General features: G+C 43.3%; 1 protein-coding gene and 1 pseudogene across 1 annotated transcript; both read right to left on the bottom strand.

Moving 5' to 3' along the window:
• Positions 2,556-6,142, bottom strand: LOC8076860 (annotated as a pseudogene).
• LOC8085089 (putative leucine-rich repeat receptor-like serine/threonine-protein kinase At2g14440) lies at positions 9,026-15,221 on the bottom strand. Its single transcript, XM_002439704.2, has 8 exons — positions 14,478-15,221; positions 13,047-13,501; positions 12,566-12,701; positions 12,410-12,481; positions 12,253-12,321; positions 12,087-12,158; positions 9,744-9,815; positions 9,026-9,641 (listed from the first exon to the last, which is right to left on the bottom strand). The coding sequence occupies exons 1-8, from the start codon at positions 15,122-15,124 to the stop codon at positions 9,599-9,601; spliced, it is 1,566 nt and encodes a 521-aa protein (XP_002439749.2). The 5' UTR covers positions 15,125-15,221; the 3' UTR covers positions 9,026-9,598.

The following is a 16,529-nucleotide window of genomic DNA, read 5'->3' as shown; positions in this document are numbered from 1 at the left end:
CGGTAATTATTGACGCTGGAGGATTGACGTGGCGTGTTAGGAATTGGGGCAAGCTAGCAGACCTATGGTGAGTTGAGTTCTTGCTGGATCCTTGTTTGAACCCACTTTAGTTGCATCGGTATACTACTACACGGTGCATGTCTAGCTAGCTAGTAGTTGAACGCAGGCGATTTCCTTATGGAACAGGATCTTGCTCGGCATAAAATGTGCGGTGCGGATGTGACGCACCATGGGTACCAAAATACCAATGTACACCTTGCTGGTGCTGGGGACGGTAGCAACAGGGCAGACGAAGAGGGACTGAGGGGGTGGCCTCTCAGGGCCCTGCCCGCACGGCGCTAGGTGCTACAGCCTCCCTCGTTGTCTAGACCCGACACACTAGGGTTTTTGTCCTAGAACAGGAGTACGGGAGTACGCGAGGAACGGAGGGTTTCAGTTATAGAACAGGAGAAAGGAATCAATAGAGGAGAGAATGGGAAAGGGGTATTATTATCTTTTGGTCTTTTTTGGGTTTTTTGTTTTTTATTTATTTTATTGCAAAAAAGACTAATAGAGTTAAAAGTAGGGGTAAAATCACAATGTACTCGAAAAGTAGGGGTATTTTCGCAAGGGCAAACTTGTCCTTACTGAGCCAATTTAACACCGTTACCCTGCTGTTCACGGAGTAAGGGTAAACTGAAGCTTCGTTTTCACAGAGCAAGGGTAAAATCGCAATGGCGAGAAAAACAAGGATAAAATCACAATTAGACTTCTAAATAAGGGTAAGAACGCAATAGCCCCTTATTATTTTATCATATAAATTTGGTTAAATTTGAAATACTTTGACTTTTTAAATATAATTTGGAATGAAGGGAGTACTATTTTGGCAGTATTCAATCTTGTGGCCTGGCTTTACACTGTCACATTCTCTTTCACGTATGCGAATAATAATCCATTTGGTGATTGGTGCCAAGGCATAGGACTCACCGTCCCCTTTGGCCTTTGTATCGTGCTCGCCTGCTCGGTGCTTCTGCTGCTGACCCGAAAATAATGGGCCTGATTAGCTTTTTGTTTAAGGAAGGAATGGTCCTAATGAGACCAACTGGATGCGGGCTGAAATCAAATCACGTTGCGGAAAGCTGCCAGTTTGCTGCGTTATGGGCCGCGAATCCCGCAGCCCATGAAATGTTGCGACAGCCGACAGCGCGCGACTGCTCGATACTCGTTCTAAAACCAGCGATCAATTCCACATCCCTTCTAACTTTTCTTTTTTCAGAAAAAACCATTCCCGCACCTTTCCTTCTAAAAAAAATTATGTACATATAATAACTGATGTACAGAAATTTTTACGTGACAACTTGTCATTGTAACATTTCATTTATAAATTTTTAACCTTTTCTTTTCTAGAAAAATATTTTCATAACTTTCTATTTTTGAAAAATTATAAAGTTATACACATAAATTATGTGCATAACTTTTCACAGAACAAATTATCATCATATTTTTTACTTTTCCTTTTTCCAAAAAAGGATAATTTTCATAACTTTTCATTTTTAGAAAATCACAAAGTTATGCTCACAATTTATGTGCATAACTTTTTATGTGGCAAATTATTATCACAACTTCCCATCATAACTTTTGAATATTTGTGGTTATAAGATTAAATAAGATCTAGATAATAGAAAAAGGTAAAAAAAAGAGAGAGAAAATGGTGAAAAAAAGATGGTGCATGGCATCATATTATGCATCTCAACTGGTATGTGAATACACATACGATCATATACAATAGATAGGTTAATATAATAATATATATAAAAAGGAAAAAGTAGAAAATAAAAAATGAAAGGAGAAAAATAAACATCCATTGTTGCGTTTGTGCTCGTCACGGAAGAGGATCAAAATAAACATCCATGCGTCTACAACTTCTGTTTGTTTGGGATCCAAATACTTGTGTCGACCTTGGTAGACCGGAAATGTTTTGTGAAGATTATTAGCTAGGTTTGGGTCTTTGTCGTCAAGAGCTAGGGTTAAGTGATATTCACCTTGTTGACGTGGGAGAGGATCAAAAGAGAGAGGCCATGGGTCAAGTTCAACATGAGGCTTGTGATCCAAGGATTACAGGTGATTTACGGTGGTTCACATCACGGACCGAGGGAGGTGATGGGTAGAAGCTAGAGCTTCCAAGGAATTTTTCTCTCTCTCGAAATGTTGAAATTTGGAACGACCATTGGGTCATGACATGCGACACGCACGTAGTTATAGCTATGATCTTTTAGCATCTAAGCACAAAGTTGCTTATATGACACAATTTGACAACTCCTCAGCAGGCAGCAGCAAATCTTGACAAACTTGCATACGTTTGGCTGATAAGCCATTAGCTTTTTTTTAGATAATGGATATTGTATACCCGGCTTCTTCTATCAAAAGATAGAATCAGGCCAATTATTACACAGTTCCGCTAGTGAACACAAATACTCATGCAGTCCACTATCGTAAAACCAAAAGAAAATATTGTGAGAGAAAAACATTATTGAATGGCTGACAGATTCGGCTGATAAGCTCCACAGCAGATCCTCTCAAATCTGAATCTGTGCCTGAACTGACCAGGAGAGTAACAGCTGTTTCAGCGCTCAACTCAAATTGCTAGTCCATCTGGACCAATATTCTAGCTCCCAAGTACTAGAAGTATCGGTTTCTCTCTCAGCGTTTGTGTGCGCTTGACTTTTCGAAAGTGAAACAGGGCTCAGCTTCAGCTTCTCAAATCTCAACTACGGTGGCTGATTGGTTTTAATTTTCTGTAGCAGCATGATTTGTCTGATTCTGTCTATTCTGCTGTTACGTGATACATCTCAATTGAATCCCGGTGAATGGTACATGGGCAAAAGTGATGTTTTTTATTAAAAAAAAAAGAGAGAGGCACATATGTCTTTGTTGCCTGATTTGTAAATCGTATTAATTACACCTTCTAGGATTAATCTTCAATACTAAATGTCCTCGTTTATACTTGGAAATATATTAGTTTCTTTCAGGTGTGCACGATTATACTACATCACAGACGAAAATGTCCTCCCCAGGACATTTTCTGAATGTTTGCAGAATACTAATGGTTGATCAACATTTTATGGATGTTTTTACAAACAGGAATCTTTCCTATGAAGACTTACACATATAGCCATCGAAGTATGTCACCAGATCAACAAAATAACCAAACATATCCTCAACTTCTATATTTTGAACAAGATGTTAACACACAAGGATCCTCTCTCTGTTGTAGTGTTTTCTTTTAGTTTCCTTTTCTTTGTCTCTTTTTTTGTTCCCTAAAGCTGTATTTGTTCGCTGTTCCTTTGTTTTTTCAATAAAACTTTTTTACTGTAGGGGCCTTGGCCCCTCCAGATTGCTCAAAAAAAAAAAAAAACAACAAAACGTAACGCCAACCACACCTTTTACCTGGCCTGCACCTCACTGAGAGCTGGCTCAGCGAGAAGGGCGACCCAGGGCTGTCGCTCTTGGCATTTGACCCCTTGACGTTGATGAACGGAGGCTGGGTCGGCCGGGGAAGCACCACGTTGTGATCCCTGCAGCTCAGCATCTCCACCATCTTCCACATCGGCGGCCGAAGGTTCGGTGACGCCTGGGTGCACAGCAGCCCGACGTGGAACACCTGGACGGCGTCCTCCTCCGAGCACTGCTCGCGGAGGTTCGGGTCCATGAGCTCCATCAGTGTGCCGGCGTTGTAGTGTCTCCATATCTGAAGAAAGAACATACCTCTATCAGGGGTTTCTGAAATACTACAGTGACAGCAAGAGCGTTTCAAGCAAAAACTTTTTTTAAATTTCTTTTACCATTGTTGATTCGATTAAATTTCAGTGACCCAGATTTATCTGAGCTATTACTTCTTAGCAAGTAACCTAGCATTGTTCTATACCATACCAGTGCTATGAGTGAAAGGCCTTCTTCCGACAACGCCACCGAGTTGTGGTTATTCCTGCCGGTGACGATCTCGAGGACCAGCACGCCGTAGCTGTAGATGTCAGCCTTCTCCGTGAGCTGCCCGTGGACAATGTACTCTGGAGCCATGTATCCACTGCCAAAAAATTGAATGAGGGAGAGTTGTACTACAGTATTAATTTCTTCATTCATCAAGAAATCAAGAAAGAAAGAAAGAAAAGATAGATAAACATGGATTTGGTAATACTTTTATGATGATTCAGTCATGAAATTGGTTGCACTCACTCGTCAAAAACATTTTTTGATTGCACTCACAAAGTTCCGGCGAGGCCGGTGCTGAGATGGCTCTGGTCGTCCATGAAGTTCCTGGCGAGGCCGAAGTCGGCGATCTTTGGCCTGAACCTCTTGTCCAGCAGGATGTTGCCGGCCTTGATGTCCCGGTGTATGATCCTGACCTCCGAAGCGCTGTGCAGGTATGGAGAGGCCCTCCGCCGTGCCCAGCACGATCTCGAACCTCCGCTCCCAATAATCCAGCGTGGTCTTCTTGAACTCGTCTGCATTGCGTTTCATGCATCGAAATGCCAGTCAAAAACAGAATTCTCCATCCAAATTGCATTATTACCAACTGAGTGTTACAAGTAGTATATACAGTACCAAAGAGATAGTGGTCGAGGCTGGTGTTGCAGAGGTACTCGTAGACGAGGACGAGGAGGCTCTCAGGGCCGTACGTCCACGCTGCAGCCCAGCAGCTTGACCAGGTTCTTGTGCTTCACCTGGCTCACCAGCTTCACCTCGTTGAACAGCTGCTCCGCCCACTGCCGCCTGCTGCTGAAGAAGAGCCGCTTCACCGCCACCTCCCGCCCGTCCGCCAGCAAGCCCTTGTACACGGAGCCGTAGCCTCCCTGGCCGAGCTTGTTGGTCTGGCTGAACTCGTCGTTGGCCGTGCGCAGCTCCTCGTACTTGAAGCTCACGTGCGACGACGCGGCGATGGCCCGGATCATCTCGCCGGAGCCAAAGACTTGTCACCGGCGGCGATCAGCATTGTTCGTTCGTCATTATTTCACACGCACGGCGTCAAAGACTTGTCATCGGAGGGGTTTCAGGTGTGCGTTGCATTGCATACCGTCATGGAGATCATGTCTTGATCTGGACCTCATTCTTGTCCAGATGAATGCTATGCCCATGACGACCGCCAGTGCCGACAAGACCCAAACGGCCACACGATGACAACAATGCGCCGTGCTGCCATGAAGAAAACTCAAAAGAGCACCTGTGAGAATTTCTTTGGAGGGGAGGCAATAATACAATGCAGCATGTAGAGCATATTGCTTATCTGGACCATCCAAATATGCTTTGGGATGGATCTTTTGTATTTGCATGATGCTAGCTCACAATCCACGTTTCACGAGAGAGGGAGAGTAGTAGGAGTTGGAGTTGCTATCGCTAAAATTCAGAGTTTCAGACACGGCACGCTTCTCTGATCTTTCCCGTCAAACTTTTTGGACCAACAAGAACAGACCACAAAGTCTAACCGATGACGTACGTCTATATGAAGTGAAACGGGGAAATTCAAAGGGCGGTATGAGGTAGAAAATGTAATCACCGGACGATCTGCTGCAGGCGGCGGCGGCGACGTTGTTGGCCGGCAGGTAGAACGGCCGCGTGGAGTACCTGACGACGCACCCGGCGTTGAGGCCGTACCCCTCCGGTGCGGCCGGCAGGCACTTGCGGACAAGCTGGTCGCGCGCGCTGGCCAGGCCACGCACGCGGCGCACGCGCTGGCGTTCAGCGACCTCCAGCACTGCGCCGCGGCGTACGCCGGCGGCGCGCCGCGCCCGGACGACGCCGCGTAGTAGTATTCCTTGGCGCCCGGCGCGGCCGCCGTGACGTTCTCCACCAGCGCGACGGCGGCAGCCGCGAACCCGGCCGCCGGCGCGGTGGCGTTGGAGCACACCGCGGTGTCGCTGGCGTCAGTGGCGGCGGCCGTGAAGTTGTCCCCGCCGTAGCGGAGGAAGCAGCCGTCGAGGTAGATGCCGCCGCCGTCGGCGGGGAGGCAGTGCGGCAGCTTCACGCGGCTCTGCGCGTAGCAGAGCAGGCAGTCTGTGGGGGAGAGGTAGCTCATGCACTGCGCGAGGCCGGACACCGTGTCGTTGCCCTCGCCGGAGCCGGCGGCGCCGAAGCCCGAGCGCTTCACGTCCTGGTAGATCATCTCCATGGTGGTGTCGAAGCTCACGTCGAAACTCGAAAGCCTCCGGGTCCGCCGTCTGCGTTGGCTCGCACACCGTGTCCAGGATCGCCGGCGTGCCCGCGTCATCGGCGCCAGCGGCGGACATGGCGTTGAGGAGGAGGAGGAGGAGGAGGTGGCGGTGGATGTGGACCGAGGCGGCCGCCGCCGTGAGGAAGCGGCGGCGGTGCGCTGCTCGTGGTCGCCGCCGCGGCATGGCGCCGAGTGCACAGCAGGAGTCCTCGCGCGAGTGCTTAAAACTTAAAAGTTTCGGTCTCGGCTTCATTTTTGTACGTATCGCGTGGCGTGCCCGGCCGGATCAGAATTTGTAGTCTGGACTGGTCGACAGTGTGACGTCGAATAATTGACATTTCTTTATTTTGATTATTATTGTATGCATTGCTGTAAATGAAAGTAAAGGTATATAATGCTGCAGTGTTGACTTAGTCAGTGACGAATTTGACCTCCCTAGAAGGCCAGAACCAATGGAAGAATCCATGCATATGTGGACATTTCAAAGCATTTGACAGGTGATTCCATTATCCTAAAACTCTCTAGCTTGTGTGTTGATTGTTGAACGCTGTTCACTTGTTCAGGCCAAAGAAAAATTGAAAACATTCTATGGTCAAGTGATCAAGAGCACTTTTAGATAAGTGAAAATTTTGCATTTTGGTCTTTTTTGATGTTTTTACAAATACACCGCTAGCAAAAAAAAATTAACAATTGACCCCAAGCTCGGCGTCATAGAACACTACACTGGAGTTCGTGCCTCGACATATTGTCAGTCCATGCTGAACCCTGCCATGTTAGATAGGACGTCGGGCGCCGTATCCGACATGGCACAGGCCCCACATAGCTCAGCGTCATAATATGGTTAATAATAAATATTGTTATACTTAAACATATAACCCCTACTGAGATTTTAAAATATCACATAAAAGTAGAGAGAAGAAAAGAATGAGCCTTTTAGAAAAGAATGGACAATTTCAGATGTTATAATACTGGAATTTTTACTAAAATTGGAATCTCCATTGCGTTCTCTACGTCTTAATATTCTCATATTTGAAGATAGCGGTAGGGTATCCAATTTCGTGAATCTCCAAGGCAGTATCGCGGTGGAACTCTTCATGGCTATCATGGTCATCCATAGCTAGCATCCTATCTCACATCCTGACATCCATAACATCCAAAACATAATCTTCATTGTCTGCTCTACCTCAGATAAAAAAAATAGTGGTCGAGAGATTCAATTCCCGTGAACCTTCAAAGTTGAATCTCCATTGCCTACTCTACAGCCTAGTATTCTCAAATATGAAAATAGTGGCCGAGAGATTCAATTCCAGCAAACCTCCAAACGACAGCGGCAGTACGATAGTGGGGCACCCCCAACACGATTAAGGAGTCACGATTGTTTGCGTTTTCCTAAGGGAGGACAGATTGGGGGTTAGGATGGAGATTTGCTAGAGAAAGTTTTTTCACCTTGCCAAAAGACAAGATTGGAAGTGGATTACCAAATTGTTGGAGATGCTCCAAGGCCTTGCACTAGGGATGGAAGTGTGTGTCCAATAGTCTTAGTCATTTAACTTAGGTTGTCTGCTTTCTATATAAGCTGGGCACTAGCCTTTGATCTTAGAAAAAAGTAACTTATGTTTTTTTCCTAAATTAGTTAGGTGGCATGTCATTCTAACTCACTTTAGCGAGTTTAAGGTCCACACATGTCACACTCTAGTGTGACAAATGGGATAGGGAAATGATATCCACCCTCCAAAGGGTAATATTGTATTCTAGCCATTCATTCTTCACATCTTATTTAATCTTAGCCATTCATCCATTTCCTTTTCCCAATCCAACCTCTCATAACTCATTTGCCAAACACCTAACAAAATTCAATTCTAGGATATGAATAGAAAACACTAGATCAAATTTATGATTTCAATATTTTTAAATAAACAATGCAATATTAATTTATATTGTTGTCAATTTAGTGAAATAAAAAGATTTCTTATTTTTCAAATTAGTTTTGTAGGTTTTTGTTTTTGTGTTGCTTTCGTGTTGGTTGTGTTTGGTGTTGTGCATGTATAAGTTCCTAAAATACATGTAGGAGATCAGTATCTTTTTAAGGATTTTTTCTAGGTTTTCTAGAATTTAATCCTTTCCCTCTCAACCAAATCCTTTTATCTTAAGCTACTAATAATTTTTGTTGCGCCTCAAATGTGGTATTTTGGTTCATCATGTTCTGAAAATCTGAAATGCACTATCAAAACATATTTTATTGAAAACTTCAATGGAACTAATTTAATGTTAGAGATCTTGGTGCATTTTTTTTATAAGCTTGGCCAAACTTAAGATTTTGAACTAAGGGTTCTATGAACACACCATAGTCGTACTAATTAATACTACCTCGTATAATTTAGGATGGAGTGAATATTCTTTTTATTAGGAGGGAGTAATAGTTGACTTAAGAACCAACAACAATGCATTTGAATTTGTGCTACAATGTCTTATATATGAATAAATGATTTTAAGGTCTTGTTTAGTTCGCAAAAAATTTTGGATTTCGACACTGTAGCAATTTCATTTTTATTTGACAAACATTGCCCAATCATAGAGTAACTAGATTTAAAAGATTCATCTCGTAATTTACAAATGAACTGTGCAATTAGTTTTTGTTTTTATGTATATTTAATACACTATGCATATGTCGCAAGATTCAATGTGATAGAGAATCTTGAAAACTTTTGAAAACTAAACAAGGCCTAAGTGTTTATATCGTGTACCGATGAGAAGGAAGTTTTTTAGAGTTATCGATTCAAGTGTCTGTCTGATTGCGGAGTGTCACACGTCCAGACGTCCTATTCCAACCAGGCTAGAACCAGCCGAGAATGCAACTTATATTGAAGAGTTCCCATAAATTTCAGTTCCACATCTGAGTCTGACCCAAGAATTCTGAGCGAAAAGCTAAGACAGAATAAACCCTAACAGGAACGCAGTCTGAACTAGACCAATATCATATCACATGAATGAATACAGTTCCTTCAGCCGACTGCTACGGAAGGGCATTAGCAAAGTTAGGTTATGAAAGAACCACCAGGTCTTTCCCATACCTTAACTGATCAAAGAAAACTCTTGCCTTTTGCTGAAGATCTTCTAAGAAACGTTTCAGTTCCAATACCTAATGTACAAAGTCCGGCATTCGAAATAGATGCTTAGCTTCTGCAAGCATAGCTCAAACCAGTGTAAACACTGTTGAACTGTCCAACTGTGTCGCAACCTTTTGTCTAATGCACACGTTACGGGTTTGAATCACTGTACTATTTTCTCGCTTTTATGCACAGGATGGTTACAAAATTTTGCTACAGCTACCCTAAAAGAATCAAGAACTTTCCTGCTACCTCTGAATCATGTTGTCTACACATAGAGTAGTTGGTTGTACAAAATGCCTGGTTGTCAATGCGGTGGTTGTGGAGAGAAGCTATTCCCTGGCAGAAATCTGCTAGTTGAATGAAATCTGATCAACATAAGTGCAACTGACACACACAAACACACACATGTAAACCAACCGCTAATAGAGTTCAAGTGACGTTGAACTTACATGTAAGTCAATCCTGTCTTGTTCAGTAAGTTCTCTGGAACTGTTCCATTTAAATTATTGTCCTGTAAAAATCTGATAATGAAGAAAAAAAACATCTGGTAAGTGGCATTACTGTAGATTAATTCAAAAGCATATGTTGACTGGAGTATTGGCATCCAGACTACAAGGTGCATGAAGAGATAACACCAATCTCGGGCACTCTACACGTAACCGACAACATGGCAGCATTACATTTACATGTCACAAACTCCAGAATTGACTTGGTACTTGGGACACTTTCATTTTTGGTGCTGGGAACTCATATTACATTACTCGTGGATAGAGTTACAAACAAATTCGGATACTTCCAAGCAGGGTTAAGGTAGTATCCGATAAGTTTATCTCTATCGTTTTGGCAGGATGTAGATGTAGTGTATTTCATTGCATATGTTCTGCAGCTGTGCTAGACAGACATTCGGTCCGCACCAAGAAATTTGTCTACTATAATGCTAGCACATAGATCCCATGGCCCTTCATAGGATTTTCCATTCAAAATTGTAGTTGTGATAAGAGAATTGAAGCATGGCCTGACTAACAAAGTTGTTCCTGTTTTCTATTCCGATTCCAGTTCCTATTTATATCTCCAGCTAGCTGCTATTAAAGTTCAGAGTACAAGTCACAGCAGCACCATTCTCTTGAAAGAATGAATGAATGGTCAGTTGACCACAATTTCGTAAGACTGTGTTACAAAAACAATGGGGCAAACAATTGCAGTATATCCCCAGCATTTTGCAGAAGGCAACAGATCTAGTGCAAACTCATCTCCCGTGCAAACTATGCAAACTCTAATCTGGACCACAGGATGTTGATCCAAGGGGGCGCATGAGAGAGGTGGAAGGAGGGATTTGTAAAAGTGTGATTAAGAGCGGGCGGTTAAGTGCAAAATTACCCAATCTCTCCGCGCCCCTTGGATCAACATCCTGTGATCCAGATTAGAGTTTGCATAGTTTACACGGGAGATGAGTTTGCACTATATCCGTTACCTTTGCAGAAGCTAGGTTTTAGATTGGAAACAAAGCCATTCCCACCCATAAAAACTAAGGTTGAATTATATGTCAGACAACTGCTCAAAGGGGAGGATGTTAAATCATGTAACTAACAAAAGAAAATGTTATAACATGCTACTATCCTTTTCAATGGCTTGTTCAAACCATTAGCATACTCCCAACAGAGAGATACTGTAAGAAGTAAATCCCCATAAATTGGACAGATATTGTGAATTAGAGAGAGCATATCAGTAAGATCCTATATACTGTTGGACTTGCAGAGATATGTTATATCGTTCCGTTATATGTATAATAACAAATTTGAAATGCATACCCATTGTCGGTGTCTAGACTCGTGGTCCAAGCACCGATGAGTAATACGAGTCTGCGTGCCCCTTAACACCAAGTCATACCACAAAACTGTCCAGACAAGCAACCAAACACGATTCCTATGATCCAGTATGCTACACTCATTTGCAACCAAACAGGCGAAGGTGCATGGTCTCATCTGGAATGGTTTGAGCCTGCACAGGCCCTCCATCCCGGATGGCAGACCAAGGAGCAACCAATCACACCCATAGTGATAGGGGTCAGGTGTCACAGTGATGGGAGTGGGTAGAACGGTGAGTGCCATACCCTGCCGGTGCAGCATGGGCGCAAGGACATGCCCCGTGTCCCATCTGTAGTACGATAGTCGTGCGCGAGAAGCCTAGTAGTGTAGTCGTGAGGGGGGATCCGAGCGCGGGCTCGGGCAAGTCGGAGGATCCGTCCGAGGCTTGGCCTCGGGCGAATCAGAGAGTTTGCCTGAGGCCTAGCCTCGGGCAGGACAGGGAATGGTTCCAATCGCTCGAGGCCTGTCTTGGGCTCAAGCAAAGTGGTCCTGGCCTAGTCTGGCGATGTTCCCTGGTCCTGGCCCTGTCTTGAGCTGTTCTCTTTCTCAAAGTCAGACCATTTTGGGCTTGGGCTTTTAATGAAAAAGAAGTCCTGGGCTTTTCATGGTATTCAGCTTGGGTACCCTGGTTCATTGTACCCGACACCCATACAATGTCAGGACTAAAATACATCATATAACACTAACTCATGTCACAGGTTTACATCTACTGTCAACTTCTTGTGTTCTTCAAGCATGCAATGCAACACATATTTACTTGTCAGAATAGATGTGCAGCAATTCAAAGCATGAAAACATGACTAAATTGAAGATCATTAACACACTATGCTGGTGCTGATAATTTGTTTCAACATGAAAGATATTCATGTCAAATTGTTGAAAATGAGAATAACAAACTATAAGCACAAAGTGATGAAATTAACTCACATTTCACGCAATGTATTGATTGTTCCCAATGTCTCAGGTACCGATCCAGTTAGCTGGTTTTCTTGCAGGTGCCTACAAGATAAACCCTTCTCCTAAGTAATGTACAGACACACATACAATACAACTTTGACGATGACCTTGAAAATTACATAGCTAAGGGTCTTACAGTCGTTGGAGATTTCTTAGGTTGCTAAGATTCGGAATAGACCCACCCAGTCTGTTGTGTGCGAAAGATCTGTTCATGGTGACAGTATTATTTATTTTATTTTTATTTTTAGCTACTTTATTCAATAATTCAGTTACTTTTTTAAAAGAAAACATACATATCAGTCAAAGCAGTCAGATTGGCAATATCAGGTGAAAGAAATCCAGAGAGGCCCATACTTGAAAAGTTCCTGTCATAAACCGATACAATGATGTCACTGCAAAAGGGGGAAGGACCATGCTACACAGATGGAAGCAGAATGAGTTCAACTCACAATGAGATGACACGTATTTTTGATCCTTCATCACATGTAACTCCGGTCCAAGAATATCCTGAAGGCATGCATGGATCTCCATTCCAATCTTCAGGTATATTTTGAAGGTTTTTCTTCATACTCTCCAGGGCAAGTACTGCAAAAGCATCCTATAAGTAATTAATAGACTAGTTACATGATGCAAGGCAACTTGTGCAGAATGTTATATGTAGTACAGATTTATTTTCCTGCAACCATATTTTGGATTCCATGTGACTCCCTAAAAGATGTGTGCACTGATAAATTACAGGAACTATTTGACAACTATGTGGTGTTCATGTTGATGGTAATGCCACTGTTGTGCTAGCCATACAAGAGCTTCCGGTGACTCATAACATGGCAAGGGATTATGAACTTAATATGCATCATATTACATTAGCCATGAAATTTCTACAGAAAGAAAAAAAATTATAAGAGGCAATAAGTGTAGCAATTGCTATACCATCCCGTGCATATGTCAATCTTCCTACAGGAAAAAGCCCAAAGACCTCGCCAGCATTAATAAGTGGAGGAAGAGCAGAAGGAGAAGCAGGTTTCAATATAATTGTGGTCAAGCCTGAGAGAATCCATTGTGTTGCAAAGACAGAAAGACCAGCTGACGTGACATTTAGATCTTTGAAAAAGAGGTAATCATTTATATATACGTCAAAGGTCCTTGAATTATCAGGCAATGTATCAGCAAAGTAGAGGGAAACATAATAGCTATCATTTTGAAGAGCCACTGGAGGCCATTGTAACACAAGGGGTGCATCTTGTTCTGCTACGAAAGCTGTGTTAAACACATCAGGAGGGGGAAGATTCCAGAAGTCAGCTGATGTAACATTTTGGGTGCTACTGACAGCATGCTTGTTGTCCGGGAATGGCTGCCAATAGCGATCAAAACTGTCATTAGGGTACCTAACATTAAACACAAGGAGGAATCAAGTCAGAACTCCAAACAAATCACATGATTCGTACATATGCAGGAAAATAATAAACAGATATAGTACTTGCACTCTTAATCAATCCTATGTCGCAAATTACATCTCTTTGATATTTTTTGGCCATAATAATTCCCCGTATTCTATGAGTAAGGCACACCATGACCATAGGTCTTAAAAGATAAAAAACAAGTGAAACAGAGGATCTCTCCTCCAAGTAATATATACCAACTAACACAAAATAAATCCTACTAGAAAATCCAGAGCATATCTCTATGATACATTGCAGATGATCTCACACAGAAGAATGCAATTATGCAGGAGCACATCAGCATTAAAAGTTCTGAAAGAACAAAAGCAGTCCGATCGACCTATGCCTACCCAATAAATGTTTTCGACAGATGATGCAAACTAAACTCTAAGGAGCCGTTTGGATCCCTTTATTTTGGAGGAATTGAAATCTACGTAATGGATTAGGCTATTTGGCTTGGAATTTGACATTCCATAACTTTCCCAAGCTCACAAATAAGCCTATCTCAAATTCATATGGTGGGAGATGGAAATGGATTCTCTAGATCACTATTCTATAATTCTATTCTTCAAGTTATAACACATTCTTCAACTCACAACCCTACAATAGAAATGCAACATATAAGTATGTCCCTTGTATGCCTAACAATAAATATAAAAAAATATATTCCATATACAACTATATTAGCTTAATTAATATATACCTAAATTCTAATTGTTAGAATGAATTCAATTCTATGGATCCGAACGGGCCCTAGTAAGAAAGGCTAAAACCAGAAAGTAATAGTTATTTAGGCGCACCGGAAATTAGCCCAAATGATGCTATCGGTTACAGACTTACCATAGTTCTGTCGACTACAGATAAGTAAATTTGAGACATCCCATTCAACAATTGAACTAAGCCACAAAAGCCGGTCACTCACCTCTCTATGCCGCCAGTGGAGCCAAACTTGGTGCGAGCAATGAGACCCATGGCGCTGGTCGGGAAATCCGTGGCGTTGTACACGGAATCGTCGAGCTGGATCACCTGCAGCGCGGAGATGAACGGGCCGGCGTCGGTGTAGTCCGGGTTGACCCCGAGACAGAAGCTCATGTTCCTGCCACTGGCAGGGAACACGCCCTCGTAGGACGACGCGGCGCCGGCGCGCGCGTCGTCGGTGGTGTTGACGGCGGTCCAGAAGGTGCCGTCCACGATCAGGTCGAAGACGGGCGGCGGCGGCGCGGAGGAGGAGGCGAAGAGCGCGCCGTAGAAGAAGGTGGGGCGGACGAGGTAGCGGCGGTTCCGGTCGACGGGGAGCTCGTAGCAGAACTTGGCCCCGGGACGGAGCGGGAAGGTGCGGAGCGTGGCGAGCGTGGGGTCGACGAGGCCCGGGAGCGAGACCGCGCCGGGGGCGCCGGCAGAGACGTAGCCCCCGTCGGGATCCCAGCGGAGGCCGCGGCCGTCGGTGACGGGGGACGACGCGCCACAGCTGAGGAGGTAAGAGAAGCCGCGAAACCCCTGCGCGGCGGCGAGGGGGAGGAGGAGGAGGACGGCGGCGGCGGCCACGAGGTGGGGGCGGGCAGGCGGCATTTTGGTTGGGCTTTTTCGCTGGAATTTTTGGTGGGAATGGAAGGGAATGGGGGTGTTTTCGGAGCCGTGTGCAGGTGGGAGCGGCAAGGCAGCAGAGTCGTTGACTCGGCTAGCATCCGGCGAGGAAAGCGGGCGCAGTCGTAGGAGCTGCAACTGCAATGCGCGTCCCGGGTTCCCGGCGGCTCCGTGTCGTCCTGGCTACGCCTGGGCGGTGACGCAGGTGCGCGACCAGGGGCTTGTTTAGTTTTAAAAATTTTTGCAAAATTTTTCAGACGTGCATGAAGTATTAAATATAGATAAAAATAAAAATTAATTGTACAGTTTGGTCGAAATTGACGAGACGAATCTTTTGAATCTAGTTAGTCTATGATTGGATAATATTTGTCAAATACAAACGAAAAATCTACAGTGTCGATTTTGCAAAATATTTTGAAACTAAACAAGCCCAGTTCTAGACCTCGGCCGGTCGGCCCTGTTCGTTTGGGTTGATTCGTCGGTGGAGAAAAACATTGTTAGACGCTAGGGCCGTGTTTAGTTCCCCAAAAATTTTGCAAAATTTTTCAGATTTCCCCGTCACATCAAATCTTTAGATGCATGTATGAAGTATTAAATATAGACGAAAATAAAAAGTAATTGCACAGTTTGGTCGGAATTGACGAGACAAATCTTTTGAGCCTAGTTAGTTCTTAATTGGACAATATTTATCAAATACAAACGAAAATGCTACTATTCCTATTTTGTAAAATTTTTTGGAACTAAACACGGCCAGGTCGGATTTGGGTGAAAACATCTCAAAAATTTTGTTCCAGCTATCGATGATACATCCGGTGATGCTATTTCTTATATTTTCGTAAATTGATGAGTCAGGTATTTTAGACTTAGATGGGGTTACAAGTCCAAAATTATAGCTTGATTTTACCTAATGTACTGATAGGTCGAATTGGATAGTGTTTTTTCAGACTAGTCGGGTTGGTAGTTCCACGATCAGGTTTGATTATGTTCCTTGATTTTCTTAGGTCTTGTTTAGTTGGTGAAAAAAATTTGGATTTGGTTATTATAGTACTTTTTGTTTATATTTGACAATTATTATCCAATCATGAACTAATTAGTCTCAAAAAATTAGTCTCGCAAATTACAGGTAAATTGTGTAATTAGTTTTTATTTTCGTCTATATTTAGTGCTCTATACATGTGTCTAAAAATTTAATGTGATGGAGAATCTTGAAATTTTTTGGAACTAAAACATGCCTTAAATCAACCACACCGAGAACAGTTCAACTTCTAAAAAAACAGAAAACAAAACAAATAGAGAGAGAAGCTCTCCAAAGTAGCTAGTTGAAAATTTCAGACTAGTCTGGTCAGCAAGTTTACGACCGGTAACTAGTTGGAAATTTGGATATCCAAAG

This window comes from Sorghum bicolor, chromosome 9 (genome assembly GCF_000003195.3).
Source record: "Sorghum bicolor cultivar BTx623 chromosome 9, Sorghum_bicolor_NCBIv3, whole genome shotgun sequence".
NCBI lineage: Eukaryota > Viridiplantae > Streptophyta > Magnoliopsida > Poales > Poaceae > Sorghum > Sorghum bicolor.
This window is presented reverse-complemented; position numbering and strand designations above follow the sequence as displayed.